Here is a 15,583-nt window from a genome sequence, read left to right as displayed (position 1 = left end):
TGGTTTCATCTGACCATATGACATTCTCCCAATCCTCTTCTGCATCATCCAAATGCACTCTAGCAAACTTCAGATGGGCCTGGACATGTACTGGCTTAAGCAGGGGGACACGTCTGGCACTGCAGGATTTGAGTCCCTGGCAGCGTAGTGGGTTACTGATGGTAGGCTTTGTTACTTTGGTCCCAGCTCTCTGCAGGTCATTCACTAGGTCCCCCCGTGTGGTTCTGGGATTTTTGCTCACCGTCATTGTGATCATTCTTGAGATCTTGCGTGGAGCCCCAGATCGAGGGAGATTATCAGTGGTCTTTTATGTCTTCCATTTCCTAATAATTTCTCCCACAGTTGATTTCTTCAAACCAAGCTGCTTACCTATTGCAGATTCAGTCTTCCCAGCCTGGTGCAGGTCTACCATTTTGTTTCTGGTGTCCTTTGACAGCTCTTTGGTCTTGGCCATAGTGGAGTTTGGAGTGTGACTGTTTGAGGTTGTGGACAGGTGTCTTTTATACTGATAACAAGTTCAAACAGGTGCCATTAACACAGGTAACGAGTGGAGGACAGAGGAGCCTCTTAAAGAAGAAGTTACAGGTCTGTGAGAGCCAGAAATCTTGCTTGTTTGTAGGTGACCAAATACTTATTTTCCACCATAATGTGCAAATAAATTCATTAAAAATCCTACAATGTGATTTTCTGGAGAAAAAAAATCTCAATTTGTCTGTCATAGTTGACGTGTACCTATGATGAAAATTACAGGCCTCTCTCATATTTTTAAGTGGGAGAACTTGCACAATTGGTGGCTGACTAAATACTTTTTCCCCCCACTGTAATTCCTCCTGTCTAAATAAAATCATTTAAAATACTTCACCAGGGAGCATTACTTAGCCACATAAGATCATTAGCTTCTTTGAAAAACATTGCTGTGGATTGTTTCAAATCACCAGTGTGTTGGGAAGCCCTCAATGTGGGTAGTACGCGTGGCAATAGGTCTAGCTGACTGAGCATCTGAAATATGTGTGAAGATAATGTGTCATGAGTAGAATTTAAAATGTTGCATCAAGAAGATGGGGAGAGGGGTGCGGTGAAGGTATGGTGCGTCTCTCTCCAGAATGCATGCATATGTAGGAAAGTGCCCATTTGGCAATGTCTGATTTCTGATTGTCTTAACTCACCATGTACAGTCGTGGTCAAAAGTTTTGAGAATGACACAAAGGTTAATTTTCACAAAGTCTGCTGCCTCAGTTTTTATGATGGCAATTTACATATACTCCAGAATGTTATGAAGAGTGATCAGATGAATTGCAATGAATTGCAAAGTCCCTCTTTGACATGAAAATGAACTTAATCCCCCAAAAACTGCCACAAAAGGACCAGCTGACATCATGTCAGTGATTCTCTCGTTAACACAGGTGAGAGAGTTGACGAGGACAAGGCTGGAGATCACTCTGTCATGCTGATTGAGTTAGAATAACAGACTGGAAGCTTTAAAAGGAGGGTGGTGCTTGAAATCATTGTTCTTCCTCTATTAACCATGGTTACCTGCAAGGAAACACAAGCCGTCATCATTGCTTTGCACAAAAAGGGCTTCACAGGCAAGGATATTGCTGCTAGTAAGATTGCACCTAAATCAAACATTTATCGGATCATCAAGAACTTCAATTGTTGTGAAGAAGGCTTCAGGGCGCCCAAGAAAGTCCAGCAAGCGCCAGGACTGTCTCCTAAAGTTGATTTAGCTGCGGGATCTGGGCACCACCAGTGCAGAGCTTGCTCAGGAATGGAAGCCGGCAGGTGTGAGTGCATCTGCACGCACAGTGAGCCGAATACTTTTGGAAGATGGCCTGGTGTCAAGAAGGGCAGCGAGGAAGCCACTTCTCTCCAGGAAAAACATCAGGGACAGACTGATATTCTGAAAAAGGTACAGAGATTGGACTGCTGAGGACTGGGGTAAAGTCATTTTCTTTGATGAATCCCCTTTCCGATTGTTTGGGGCATCCGGAAAACACCTTGTCCAGAGAAGACGAGGTGAGTGCTACCATCAGTCCTGTGTTATGCCAACAGTAAAGCATCCTGAGACCATTCATGTGTGGGGTTGCTTCTCAGCCAAGGGAGTGGGCTCACTCACAATTTTGCCTAAGAACACAGCCATGAATAAACAATAAAGAATGGTACCAACACATCCTCCGAGAGCAACTTCTCCCAACCATCCAAGAACAGTTTGGTGAAGACCAATGCCTTTTCCAGCATGATGGAGCACCTTGCCATAAGGCAAAAGTGATAACTAAGTGGCTCGGGGAACAAAACATCAAATATTGGGTCCATGGCCAAGAAACTCCCCACACCTTAATCCCATTGAGAACTTGTGGTCAATCCTCAAGAGGCGGGTGGACAAACAAAAACCCACAAATTCTGACAAACTCCAAGCATTGATTATGCAAGAATGGGCTGCCATCAGTCAGGATGTGGCCCAGAAGTTAATTGACAGCATGCCAGGGCGGATTGCAGAGGTCTTGAAAAAGAAGGGTCAACACTGCAAATATTGACTCTTTGCATAAACTTAATGTAATTGTCAATAAAAGCCTTTGACACTTATGGAATGCTTGTAATTATACTTCAGTATACCATAGTAACATCTGACAAAAATATCTAAAAACACTGAAGCAGCAAACTTTGTGAAGACCAATATTTGTGTCATTCTCAAAACGTTTGACCACGACTGTACACCACTCATTTTTTCTTAGTCTCACACAAGTCAACAAAGTCTGTTATTTTAACATCCATTGCGAATGATAGTTCCTCAGTATTTGAAACCGGACTCAATAATCACCAAGCCTCGGTCTAAAAGAGCAAAATACCATGATCTGATGATCCCATATATCCAGTCATTAAAAAACAGCTGTCTGTCCTGAGTTCACTGGCGCAGGAAACTCTGAGGGCCCGGAATAGGCTAGTTGATACAATGTTGCAAGTTCGTTAGCGACAGCTTCGGGCCGGACCCTGTAATGTTTTGATACAATGTTGAACTTCACTAGCAATAGCTCAAGTCAAGACGGATAGAAAGGGAAGCAGACAGGCGGAGTAGAGAGATTAATGAGATAGAAAGAACTGGAATGTTCATCAGGATATTTTCTACTGTTTTTATTTTGTCGGCTTTAGGCCTTTGTATTTTACTTAGTTGACGCTGGAAGTTATAGTCCTACTGCTGTATTGGTCTATAGACTATCTCTGAGTTCTATGGTAGTTATAGTCCTACTGCTGTATTGGTCTATAGACTATCTCTGAGTTCTATGGTAGTTATAGTCCTACTGCTGTGTTGGTCTATAGACTATCTCTGAGTTCTATGGTAGTTATAGTCCTACTGCTGCATTGGTCTATAGACTATCTCTGAGTTCTATGGTAGTTATAGTCCTACAGCTGTGTTGGTCTATAGACTATCTCTGAGTTCTATGGTAGTTATAGTCCTACTGCTGTGTTGGTCTATAGACTATCTCTGAGTTCTATGGTAGTTATAGTCCTACTGCTGTGTTGGTCTATAGACTATCTCTGAGTTCTATGGTAGTTATAGTCCTACTGCTGTGTTGGTCTATAGACTATCTCTGAGTTCTATGGTAGTTATAGTCCTACTGCTGTATTGGTCTATAGACTATCTCTGAGTTCTATGGTAGTTATAGTCCTACTGCTGTATTGGTCTATAGACTATCTCTGAGTTCTATGGTAGTTATAGTGATTCCTACTGCTGTATTGGTCTATAGACTATCTCTGAGTTCTATGGTAGTTATAGTGTTATAGTCCTACTGCTGTATTGGTCTATAGACTATCTCTGAGTTCTATGGTAGTTATAGTCCTACTGCTGTATTGGTCTATAGACTATCTCTGAGTTCTATGGTAGTTATAGTCCTACTGCTGTGTTGGTCTATAGACTATCTCTGAGTTCTATGGTAGTTATAGTCCTACTGCTGTATTGGTCTATAGACTATCTCTGAGTTCTATGGTAGTTATAGTCCTACTGCTGTATTGGTCTATAGACTATCTCTGAGTTCTATGGTAGTTATAGTCCTACTGCTGTATTGGTCTATAGACTATCTCTGAGTTCTATGGTAGTTATAGTCCTACTGCTGTATTGGTCTATAGACTATCTCTGAGTTCTATGGTAGTTATAGTCCTACTGCTGTATTGGTCTATAGACTATCTCTGAGTTCTATGGTAGTTATAGTCCTACTGCTGTATTGGTCTATAGACTATCTCTGAGTTCTATGGTAGTTATAGTCCTACTGCTGTGTTGGTCTATAGACTATCTCTGAGTTCTATGGTAGTTATAGTCCTACTGCTGTATTGGTCTATAGACTATCTCTGAGTTCTATGGTAGTTATAGTCCTACTGCTGTATTGGTCTATAGACTATCTCTGAGTTCTATGGTAGTTATAGTCCTACTGCTGTATTGGTCTATAGACTATCTCTGAGTTCTATGGTAGTTATAGTCCTACTGCTGTGTTGGTCTATAGACTATCTCTGAGTTCTATGGTAGTTATAGTCCTACTGCTGTATTGGTCTATAGACTATCTCTGAGTTCTATGGTAGTTATAGTCCTACTGCTGTGTTGGTCTATAGACTAGACTATCTCTGAGTTCTATGGTAGTTATAGTCCTACTGCTGTGTTGGTCTATAGACTATCTCTGAGTTCTATGGTAGTTATAGTCCTACTGCTGTGTTGGTCTATAGACTATCTCTGAGTTCTATGGTAGTTATAGTCCTACTGCTGTATTGGTCTATAGACTATCTCTGAGTTCTATGGTAGTTATAGTCCTACTGCTGTATTGGTCTATAGACTATCTCTGAGTTCTATGGTAGTGATAGTCCTACTGCTGTGTTGACCTATAGACTATCTCTGAGTTCTATGGTAGTTATAGTCCTACTGCTGTATTGGTCTATAGACTATCTCTGAGTTCTATGGTAGTTATAGCCTACTGCTGTATTGGTCTATAGACTATCTCTGAGTTCTATGGTAGTTATAGTCCTACTGCTGTATTGGTCTATAGACTATCTCTGAGTTCTATGGTAGTTATAGCCTACTGCTGTATTGGTCTATAGACTATCTCTGAGTTCTATGGTAGTTATAGTCCTACTGCTGTGTTGGTCTATAGACTATCTCTGAGTTCTATGGTAGTTATAGTCCTACTGCTGTGTTGGTCTATAGACTATCTCTGAGTTCTATGGTAGTTATAGTCCTACTGCTGTGTTGGTCTATAGACTATCTCTGAGTTCTACGCTCTCATTTCTTTAGCCACCAGTGGATCACAGTGTATCATTGTGTCCATATGGCAGAGGCTAGTTCTCTTGCCATAGTTGAATTTTAACTTTTAGATTTTTATGATTACCATGTGACAATGATTTTGAGAAACAAAAATGTCAACTGTTCCATGAAAATGTGCATATAAAAATAATCAGAACTGGCACACAGATGGGTAGAAATGGTAGGATAAATGGTAAGCTTCCGCAAACTTGAAACTCACGAGCTGTCTATGGTCTTTACTATTACAACCATAAAAAAAATGTGTGCACACATAGGGGGTCCCGTGTAAAAACAGGCCCGCCTATGGAAATCAAAGGCCCGTCCAACTGATTCCTTCTGGCGCCGGGACAAAAACTCTTGACCATTGTTACTCTTCCTTCCGGGATGGCTACAAGGCCCTCCCCCGACCTCCCTTTGGCAAATCAGATCACGACTCCATTTTGCTCCTCCTTTCCTATGGGCAGAAACTCAAACAGCAAGTATCCGTGCTAAGGTCTATGCTACGCTGGTCTGACCAATCGGAATCCATGCTTCAAGACTGTTTTGATCACGCGGACTGGGACATGTTCCAGGTTGCCTCTGAGAATAGCATTGATGTATACACTGACACTGTGACTGAGTTCATCAGGAAGTGTATAGGGGATGTTGTTCCGACTATGACGATTAAAACCTATCCAAACCAAAAACCGTGGATACATGGCAACATTCGTGCAAAACTGAAAGCGCGAACCACTGCAAGGTGACTGGGAATATGATTGAATAGAAAACAGTCCAGTTATGCCCTCCGTAAGGCAATCAAACATGCAAAACGCCAGTACAGAGACAAAGTGGAGTCACAATTCAATGGCTCAGACACGAGACGTATGTGGCAGGGCCTACATATAATTACGGATTACAAAGGGAAAACCAGCCACTTCGCGGACACCGACGTCTTGCTCCTGGACAAGCTAAACACCGTCTTCGCCCTCTTTGAGGATAACACAGTGCCACCGACACGGCCCGCTCCCGAGGACTGTGAGCTCTTGTTCTCCGTAGCCGACGTGAGTAAGACATTTAAGCGTGTTAACCCTCGCAAGGCTGCCGGCCCAGACGGCATCCCTAACCGTGTCCTCGGAGCATGCGCAGACCAGCTGGCTGGAGTGTTTACGGACATATTCAATCTCTCCCTATCCCAGTCTGCTGTCCCCACTTGCTTCAAGATGTCCACCATTGTTCCTGTACCCAAGAAAGCAAAGGTAACTGAACTAAATGACTATCGCCCCGTAGCACTCACTTCTGTCATCATGAAGTGCTTTGAGAGGCTAGTTAAGGATCATATCACCTCCACCTTACCCGACACCCTAGACCCACTGCAATTTGCATACCGCCCCAATAGATCCATGGACAATGCAATCGCCATCCCACTCCACACTGCCTTATTCCATCTGGACAAAAGGATTACCTACTGTATTTAAGAATGCTGTTCATTGACTACAGCTCAGCCTTCAACACCATAGTACCCTCCAAGCTCATCATTTAGCTCGGGGCCCTGGGTCTGAACCCCGCCCTGTGCAACTGGGTCCTGGACTTCCTGACGGACCGCCCCCAGGTGGTGAAGGTAGGCCAACAACACCTCCACTACACTGATCCTCAACACAGGGGCCCCACAAGGGTGCGTGCTCTGCCCCCACCCCCCACCCCGTACTCCCTGTTGTGTGCCCGGCTCCCTCCAATCTCCTCTCAGCCCCTCCCATCTCCTCTCAGCCCCTCCCATCTCCTTTCAGCCCCTCCCAGCCCCTCCCAGCCCTCAGAACTCTCTTATAGGTCATGTGCAGAGCTGAGAGGGCTGCAGGAATGTATCTTCTGTCAGATCCCGTTAGCGATGGCTGAATGTTTCAAATGAGCCCCATGAGCTGCCTTTTTAAAAATCTCCCTGGTTAGTTAATGCTCCTTGTGCTGTCGTAATGAAACCACCAGGCCGGCAGGCTGCAGCCACCGCCGCTTCTCTCTCTCTCTCTCTTTACTACCGGCTGGCTTCTCCTTTCTCTCTCCAAGGTAATTCATGACTTTTCCCCTTCCACACACGCCGCCAGTCCACACAACGGTCGCTCGTCCACCACGGCTTCACGCCAATCCTGTACTTCAGGCACACTGCCGGCCGGCTGGCAGGTCGCTCACGCACATGCCAATGTCACTACTACCAACCTGCCTCCTCCACTACCTGTGGACTGTGTGCTGCCAGAACCATGCTGTACAGCTGAATGAGCTCAATAGTCTGAGAAAAACTGGAATTATGGCAACCTGTTTTATAAATCCCATCTTTGATAGCTGTTTAAAGTATAGTGGTCTCCAGTGGCCTCTTCCTCTGAGTGTATAGAATGCTGTCATGATAGATGAGATCTGTAGAAAGGTCAGTCTTGTTACCTGTCATTCATGTTACCTAATCAGGTCATTCTAAAGATTCGAAAGGGGTCGTTTCCATCCTGCGTGCCCATTGGCCGGTCGTAGAGGCCCTGTCGTAGATAAGCCTGATGGAGTGTCTCTTTAATGCCACCCTTTACTTTGTTCACTAGAGCTAAAGCTAGGAAGTCCATTCAAGGAGGACCAGATCACCATTTCCTTTGTTTTCAATAATCTAAGTCACTACAGCTAAAGCTAGGAAGTCCATTCAAGGAGGACCAGATCACCATTTCCTTTGTTCGTGGTCCTCTGTAGCTCAGCTGGTAGAGCACGGCGCTTGTAACGCCAGGGTAGTGGGTTCGATCCCCTGGACCCCCCATACACAAAAATGTATGCATGCATGACTGTAAGTCGCTTTGGCTAAAAGCGTCTGCTAAGTGGCATAGTATTATTATTATTCTCAATAATCTAAGTCACTACACCTAAATCTAGGAAGTCCATTAAAGGAAGACCAGATCACCATTTCCTTCCGCCTACTGTAATTCAACCCATTTACCTTCTCGACAGGAAATGTACTTCAATTACTTACTTAAATGGGTTTTGTGTCTACATGGGCTTTGCGTCGATCTTCTGAAGTGATATCTCGTCAAATGTAATTTGATAATTCATGTTCAGTGGTCACCAGTGAACCTGACAGAAGTAGCTGGTGGTCTGTGTGTTAAAGAGAGGAAGACTGACGTGTCTACAATCATTTGAATCATTTGACTTTATCAGAATGGGACTTTAATAGGCCTTGACTCCTGAACTGAAGAACTGCCGAGTCAAAGCACACATGCTGTAGCTGTACGTTAAAGCAGGGGTCCCCAATTACATTTAGTCGCGGGATTATCTATATGTATGCGTATGCGTGATTTTCTTCAATGAAAATCACTTTGAGCTGAGTTCCTGGTGATTTTACAGTCCTTGATGTCCAACAACAGATGTGTCCCAGCTATTGAGGAACCTCAATTTAAAGTGTTTAAATTTAAAGCTTTAAAGTGTTTTTGTTTTATTCATTTCATCATGTGTTATTTCCTCCACAGTGCCAAGTGCTCCACCACAAAACATCTCCTTGGAAGTCGTCCTCTCAAGAGTGAGTACATGCGTTTTGTGATTTAAAATATATAATATGTGTAAGTATATATCCTTTGGCCTATAAAACATCAACACTATAAAGTCGTTTGATGACATTGCCTGTTGGACTTTCAAAAGTTGCCATACATTTCACTCCGAGACCCAGAGAATATGTATTTTTATTGACAAAAATGTATTGGCTCCACCTTCCAGCCAGCTGGGTTTGTCTGTATGAACCTAAACACTTGATTAAACACATTGCTTCAATCCAAAATGAGCTGCCTACCGTGCTACAGACAGACAGGCAGACAGACAGACAGACAGACAGACAGACAGACAGACAGACAGACAGACAGACAGACAGACAGACAGACAGACAGACAGACAGACAGACAGACAGACAGACAGACAGACAGACAGACAGACAGACAGACAGACAGACAGACAGACAGACAGACAGACAGACAGACAGACAGACAGACAGACAAACAGTGTGTTTATGCCAGAGTGGATCCCTGGAGTACTAGAATAATTCAGAACAGGCCAAAAGTTGTGTCTCAGAAAAACAGCTTGCAGTGGATGGGGCCCCTACAGGCTCGGCGTGGCTCCTGAGGAGGGCGTGGTGCTTGACTCCGCTCTGCACTTCTCCTCCCTGCTCTTTAAAGCTGACAGAGGAGGGTTTTAGGAAGAAAGTGGAAAAAGAGTAAGTTCCACGACTCTGCTAAACAGCACATACAGATCTGGGACCAGAGAATAAGCCTTGAAGTTCCAGCCTCGGACATATTCTACAAGGGGTTTTCTGTTAACCTGGACACTCATTTATTCCACCATTCACTCACATTTGCAGTAGAAACCTTGAGAGAGAGAAGCCCCATTCAGAAGCAGAAGTGTAGATCTGACAGAATTATTCATACTAGTTAGTCTACTTATAGTATTTTCTGTAAAAGAGCAGCAGTTGTCAGTGAACAGACAGTTAAGGACACTTCACCTCACCATGGCTTTGAGGCTGAAGGAGATGGATATTTCCATTGATGGATAGAAACTGGAGAAGAACGTATAAAGGAAATATGATACTAGCTGCCACGGCACCAGCTAGCCTAGTCTAGATGAATAAAGAGTCACCTTTAGAAGATAAAACCTTGGGCCACATGAGGAGGTCATGGCATCTCTAACCCTAAGCCTTACCATAACCCAAACCTTAGCAAGAAGTTGATTATCAACAGATAGTTTGATGATAGTGTGATGAGAGAGAGAGAGAGAGAGAGAGAGAGAGAGAGAGAGAGAGAGAGAGAGAGAGAGAGAGAGAGAGAGAGAGAGAGAGAGAGAGAGAGAGAGAGAGAGAGAGAGAGAGAGAGAGAGAGAGAGAGAGAGAGAGAGAGAGAGAGAGAGAGAGAGAGAGAGAGAGAGAGAGAGAGAGAGAGAGAGAGAGAGAGAGAGAGAGAGAGAGAGAGAGAGAGAGAGAGAGAGAGAGAGAGAGAGAGAGAGAGAGAGAGAGAGAGAGAGAGATGGAGAGATGGAGAGACAGAGACAGACCACTCATAGTCTGAGCCAACCTAACAGTGACAGTCAGGTCTGTGGGGGGTCAGCTGTCAAACATTTGTGTACCATGGTCGTCATTGTCAACAGAGATGGCAGCAGGTGTGAGTCCCAGTAGGTGGGCATATTATTCCCCAAACCCTCATCATTTTACACCCCAGCCTGCCCAAGGATTTAACTGGGATTGTGTCCCAAATAGCATCCTATTTCCCTACATAGTGCACTACTTTTGCCCAGAGTTCTATGGGCCCTGAACCCTATGGGTCTTGGTCAAAAGTAGTGCACTATATAGGGAATAGGGATCTTTTGGGGATGTTGACTGTGTCCACGTTGTTTGGTTTTCAGCACTGAAGCAGAGTGTGTACGTGAAGCAGAGGCCAAACAAACTGTTAGGGATACATCCTTACTGTTACCTAACCCTAACCCCTGTTACCTAACCCTAACCCCTGTTACCTAACCCTAACCCCTGTTACCTAACCCTAACCCCTGTTACCTAACCCTAACCCCTGTTACCTAACCCTAACCCCTGTTACCTAACCCTAACCCCTGTTACCTAACCCTAACCCCTGTTACCTAACCCTAACCCCTGTTACCTAACCCTAACCCCTGTTACCTAACCCTAACCCCTGTTACCTAACCCTAACCCTAACCCCTGTTACCTAACCCTAACCCCTGTTACCTAACCCTAACCCCTGTTACCTAACCCTAACCCCTGTTACCTAACCCTAACCCTGACCCCTGTTACCTAACCCTAACCCCTGTTACCTAACCCTAACCCCTGTTACCTAACCCTAACCCCTGTTACCTAACCCTAACCCCTGTTACCTAACCCTAACCCTGTTACCTAACCCTAACCCCTGTTACCTAACCCTAACCCCTAACCCCTGTTACCTAACCCTAACCCTGTTACCTAACCCTAACCCTAACCCCTGTTACCTAACCCTAACCCCTGTTACCTAACCCTAACCCTGTTACCCTCCCCCTGTTACCTAACCCTAACCCTGTTACCTAACCCTAACCCCTGTTACCTAACCCTAACCCCTGTTACCTAACCCTAACCCCTGTTACCCTAACCCTAACCCCTGTTACCTAACCCTAACCCCTGTTACCTAACCCTAACCCCTGTTACCTAACCCTAACCCCTGTTACCTAACCCTAACCCTAACCCCTGTTACCTAACCCTAACCCCTGTTACCTAACCCTAACCCTAACCCCTGTTACCTAACCCTAACCCCTGTTACCTAACCCTAACCCCTGTTACCTAACCCTAACCCCTGTTACCTAACCCTAACCCCTGTTACCTAACCCTAACCCCTGTTATCTAACCCTAACCCCTGTTACCTAACCCTAACCCCTGTTACCTAACCCTAACCCCTGTTACCTAACCCTAACCCCTGTTACCTAACCCTAACCCCCTGTTACCTAACCCTAACCCCTGTTACCTAACCCCTAACCCCTGTTACCTAACCCTAACCCCTGTTACCTAACCCTAACCCCTGTTACCTAACCCTAACCCCTGTTACCTAACCCTAACCCTGTTACCTAACCCTAACCCCTGTTACCTAACCCTAACCCCTGTTACCTAACCCTAACCCCTGTTACCTAACCCTAACCCTCTGTTACCTAACCCTAACCCCTGTTACCTAACCCTAACCCCTGTTACCTACCTAACCCTAACCCCTGTTACCTAACCCTAACCCCTGTTACGAACCTAACCCTAACCCCTGTTACCTAACCCTAACCCCTGTTACCTAACCCTAACCCCTGTTACCTAACCCTAACCCTAACCCCTGTTACCTAACCCTAACCTAACCCCTGTTACCTAACCCTAACCCCTGTTACCTAACCCTAACCCCTGTTACCTAACCCTAACCCCTGTTACCTAACCCTAACCCCTGTTACGTAACCCTAACCCTAACCCCTGTTACCTAACCCTAACCCCTGTTACCTAACCCTAACCCCTGTTACCTAACCCTAACCCTAACCCCTGTTACCTAACCCTAACCCTAACCCCTGTTACCTAACCCTAACCCCTGTTACCTAACCCTAACCCCTGTTACCTAACCCCTGTTACCCTAACCCTAACCCTGTTACCTAACCCTAACCCTAACCCCTGTTACCTAACCCTAACCCCTGTTACCTAACCCTAACCCCTGTTACCTAACCCCTAACCCCTGTTACCTAACCCTAACCCCTGTTACCTAACCCTAACCCTGTTACCTAACCCTAACCCCTGTTACCTAACCCTAACCCCTGTTACCTAACCCTAACCCTGCCACCTAACCCTAACCCTAACCCCTGTTACCTAACCCTAACCCTGTTACTAACCCTGTTACCTAACCCCTAACCCCTGTTACCTAACCCTAACCCTGTTACCTCCTTTTTACCTAACCCCTAACCCCTGTTACCTAACCCTAACCCTAACCCCTGTTACCTAACCCTAACCCCTGTTACCTAACCTAACCCTAACCCTGTTACCTAACCCTAACCCTAACCCTGTTACCTAACCCTAACCCCTGTTACTTAACCCCTAACCCTGTTACCTACCTACCCTGTTACCTAACCCTAACCCCTGTTACCTAACCCTAACCCCTGTTACCTAACCCTAACCCCTGTTACCTAACCCTAACCCTAACCCCTGTTACCTAACCCTAACCCCTGTTACCTAACCCTAACCCCTGTTACCTAACCCTAACCCTAACCCCTGTTACCTAACCCTAACCCCTGTTACCTAACCCTAACCCCTGTTACCTAACCCTAACCCCTGTTACCTAACCCTAACCCTAACCCTGTTACCTAACCCCCTAACCCCCTGTTACCTAACCCTAACCCCTGTTACCTAACCCTAACCCCTAACCCTGTTACCTAACCCTAACCCCTGTTACCTAACCCTAACCCCCTGTTACCTAACCCTAACCCCTGTTACCTAACCCTAACCCCTGTTACCTAACCCTAACCCCTGTTACTACCCCTATACCTAACCCTAACCCCTGTTACCTAACCCTAACCCTAACCCTGTTACCCTCTAACCCTAACCCCTGTTACCTAACCCTAACCCCTGTTACCTAACCCTAACCCTGTTACCTAACCCTAACCCTAACCCCTGTTACCTAACCCTAACCCTAACCCCTGTTACCTAACCCTAACCCCTGTTACCTAACCCTAACCCCTGTTACCTAACCCTAACCCCTGTTACCTAACCCTAACCCCTGTTACCTAACCCTAACCCTAACCCCTGTTACCTAACCCTAACCCCCTGTTACCTAACCCTAACCCCTGTTACCTAACCCTAACCCCTGTTACCTAACCCTAACCCCTGTTACCTAACCCTAACCCTACCTGTTACCTAACCCTAACCCTCTGTTACCTAACCCTAACCCCTGTTACCTAACCCTAACCCCCTGTTACTCTAACCCTAACCCCTGTTACCTAACCCTAACCCCTGTTACCTAACCCTAACCCCCTGTTACCTAACCTACCCTAACCCCTGTTACCTAACCCTAACCCCTGTTACCTAACCCTAACCCCTGTTACCTAACCCTAACCCCTGTTACCTAACCCTAACCCCTGTTACCTAACCCTAACCCTAACCCCTGTTACCTAACCCTAACCCCTGTTACCTAACCCTAACCCTAACCCCTGTTACCTAACCCTAACCCTAACCCCTGTTACCTAACCCTAACCCCTGTTACCTAACCCTAACCCCTGTTACCTAACCCTAACCCCTGTTACCTAACCCTAACCCTAACCCCTGTTACCTAACCCTAACCCCTGTTACCTAACCCTAACCCTGTTACCTAACCCTAACCCTGTTACTCTAACCCTAACCCTGTTACCTAACCCTAACCCTAACCCTGTTACCTAACCCTAACCCCTGTTACCTAACCCTAACCCCTGTTACCTAACCCTAACCCCTGTTACCTAACCCTAACCCCTGTTACCTAACCCTAACCTCCTGTTACTAACCCTAACCCAACCCTATTACCTAACCTAAACCCTGTTACCTAACCTAACCCTATACCCCTGTTACCTAACCCTAACCCCTGTTCTACCCTAACCCTGTTACCTAACCCTAACCCTAACCCCTGTTACCTAACCCTAACCCCTGTTACCTAACCCTAACCCCTGTTACCTAACCCTAACCCCTGTTACCTAACCCATGGAAACCACATGTTTGACTCCGTTTCATTGATTCCATTCCAGACATTATTATGAGCCCGTCCTCTTATAGCTCCTCCCACCAGCCTCCACGGCAACATACATAACTAATAGTCTGTCTGTGTGAAGTTTTAAAAGAGGCCATGACTCTGTGTAGCCTAGCACTTTGCAAGGTTAACTGGATTAGAATATAAGTAGGCATTAGGGAGGATTTTCTCTGCAATAGCAACCTGCACAGTACCGATAAATAAAGAGTGGATACAATCCACACACACTCAGGTCTCAATTAAATGAAATACTGCCTGCATTGCAGTATTTACGTCATAGCTTGTCTCTTTTCCAGGAGCCACCTTCTTCTTCTTCTTCTTCTTCTTCTTCTTCTTCTTCTTCTTCTTCTTCTTCTTCTTCTTCTTCTTCTTCTTCTTCTTCTTCTTCTTCTGTCCTAAAAACTTTCCAGCGGCACTGACTCACCTATGATAAAATGAAATATATAGTATTATACAGTGTTCTATGTAATCCTATACATTCAACCCACTACTCCATATTCTATGTAATCCTATACATTCAACCCACTACTCCATATTCTATGTAATCCTATACATTCAACCCCACTGCTCCATATTCTCTCATTACTGCGTTTACGCTTCACCCATTTAGCTTCCTATCATTAATGCATTGTGTCATACATGGAGTATAATATCATATACTGTAAAATACATGGGTAAATGACTAGAACTTCACTGGGGGGGAATCTAATGGCTGCTACAGACTCCCTGTCCTTCAGCAAGGCTGTGCCCATATGGAATGGCTGTATATTGTATCTGGCAGGGCTGTGCCCATATGGAATGGCTGTATATTGTATCTGGCAGGGCTGTGCCCATATGGAATGGCTGTATATTGTATCTGGCAGGGCTGTGCCCATATGGAATGGCTGTATATTGTATCTGGCAGGGCTGTGCCCATATGGAATGGCTGTATATTGTATCTGGCAGGGCTGTGCCCATATGGAATGGCTGTATATTGTATCTGGCAGGGCTGTGCCCATATGGAATGGCTGTATATTGTATCTGGCAGGGCTGTGCCCATATGGAATGGCTGTATATTGTATCTGGCAGG

General features: G+C 45.3%; 1 protein-coding gene across 1 annotated transcript in view; it reads left to right on the top strand.

The window, feature by feature from the left end:
* LOC121581835 (netrin receptor DCC-like) overlaps positions 1-15,583 on the top strand; it is a 205,239-nt gene that overhangs the window by 69,922 nt on the left and 119,734 nt on the right. Inside the window, exon 6 of the mRNA XM_045213884.1 lies at positions 8,743-8,792. Coding sequence (XP_045069819.1) covers positions 8,743-8,792 — 50 coding nt within the window. The remainder of the gene's footprint in view (positions 1-8,742; positions 8,793-15,583) is intronic.

Source organism: Coregonus clupeaformis, unplaced genomic scaffold (assembly GCF_020615455.1).
Source record: "Coregonus clupeaformis isolate EN_2021a unplaced genomic scaffold, ASM2061545v1 scaf0166, whole genome shotgun sequence".
Taxonomy (NCBI): Eukaryota; Metazoa; Chordata; class Actinopteri; order Salmoniformes; family Salmonidae; genus Coregonus; species Coregonus clupeaformis.
The sequence above is the reverse complement of the archived record's forward strand: the minus strand, read 5'-3'. Positions and strand labels throughout refer to the sequence as shown.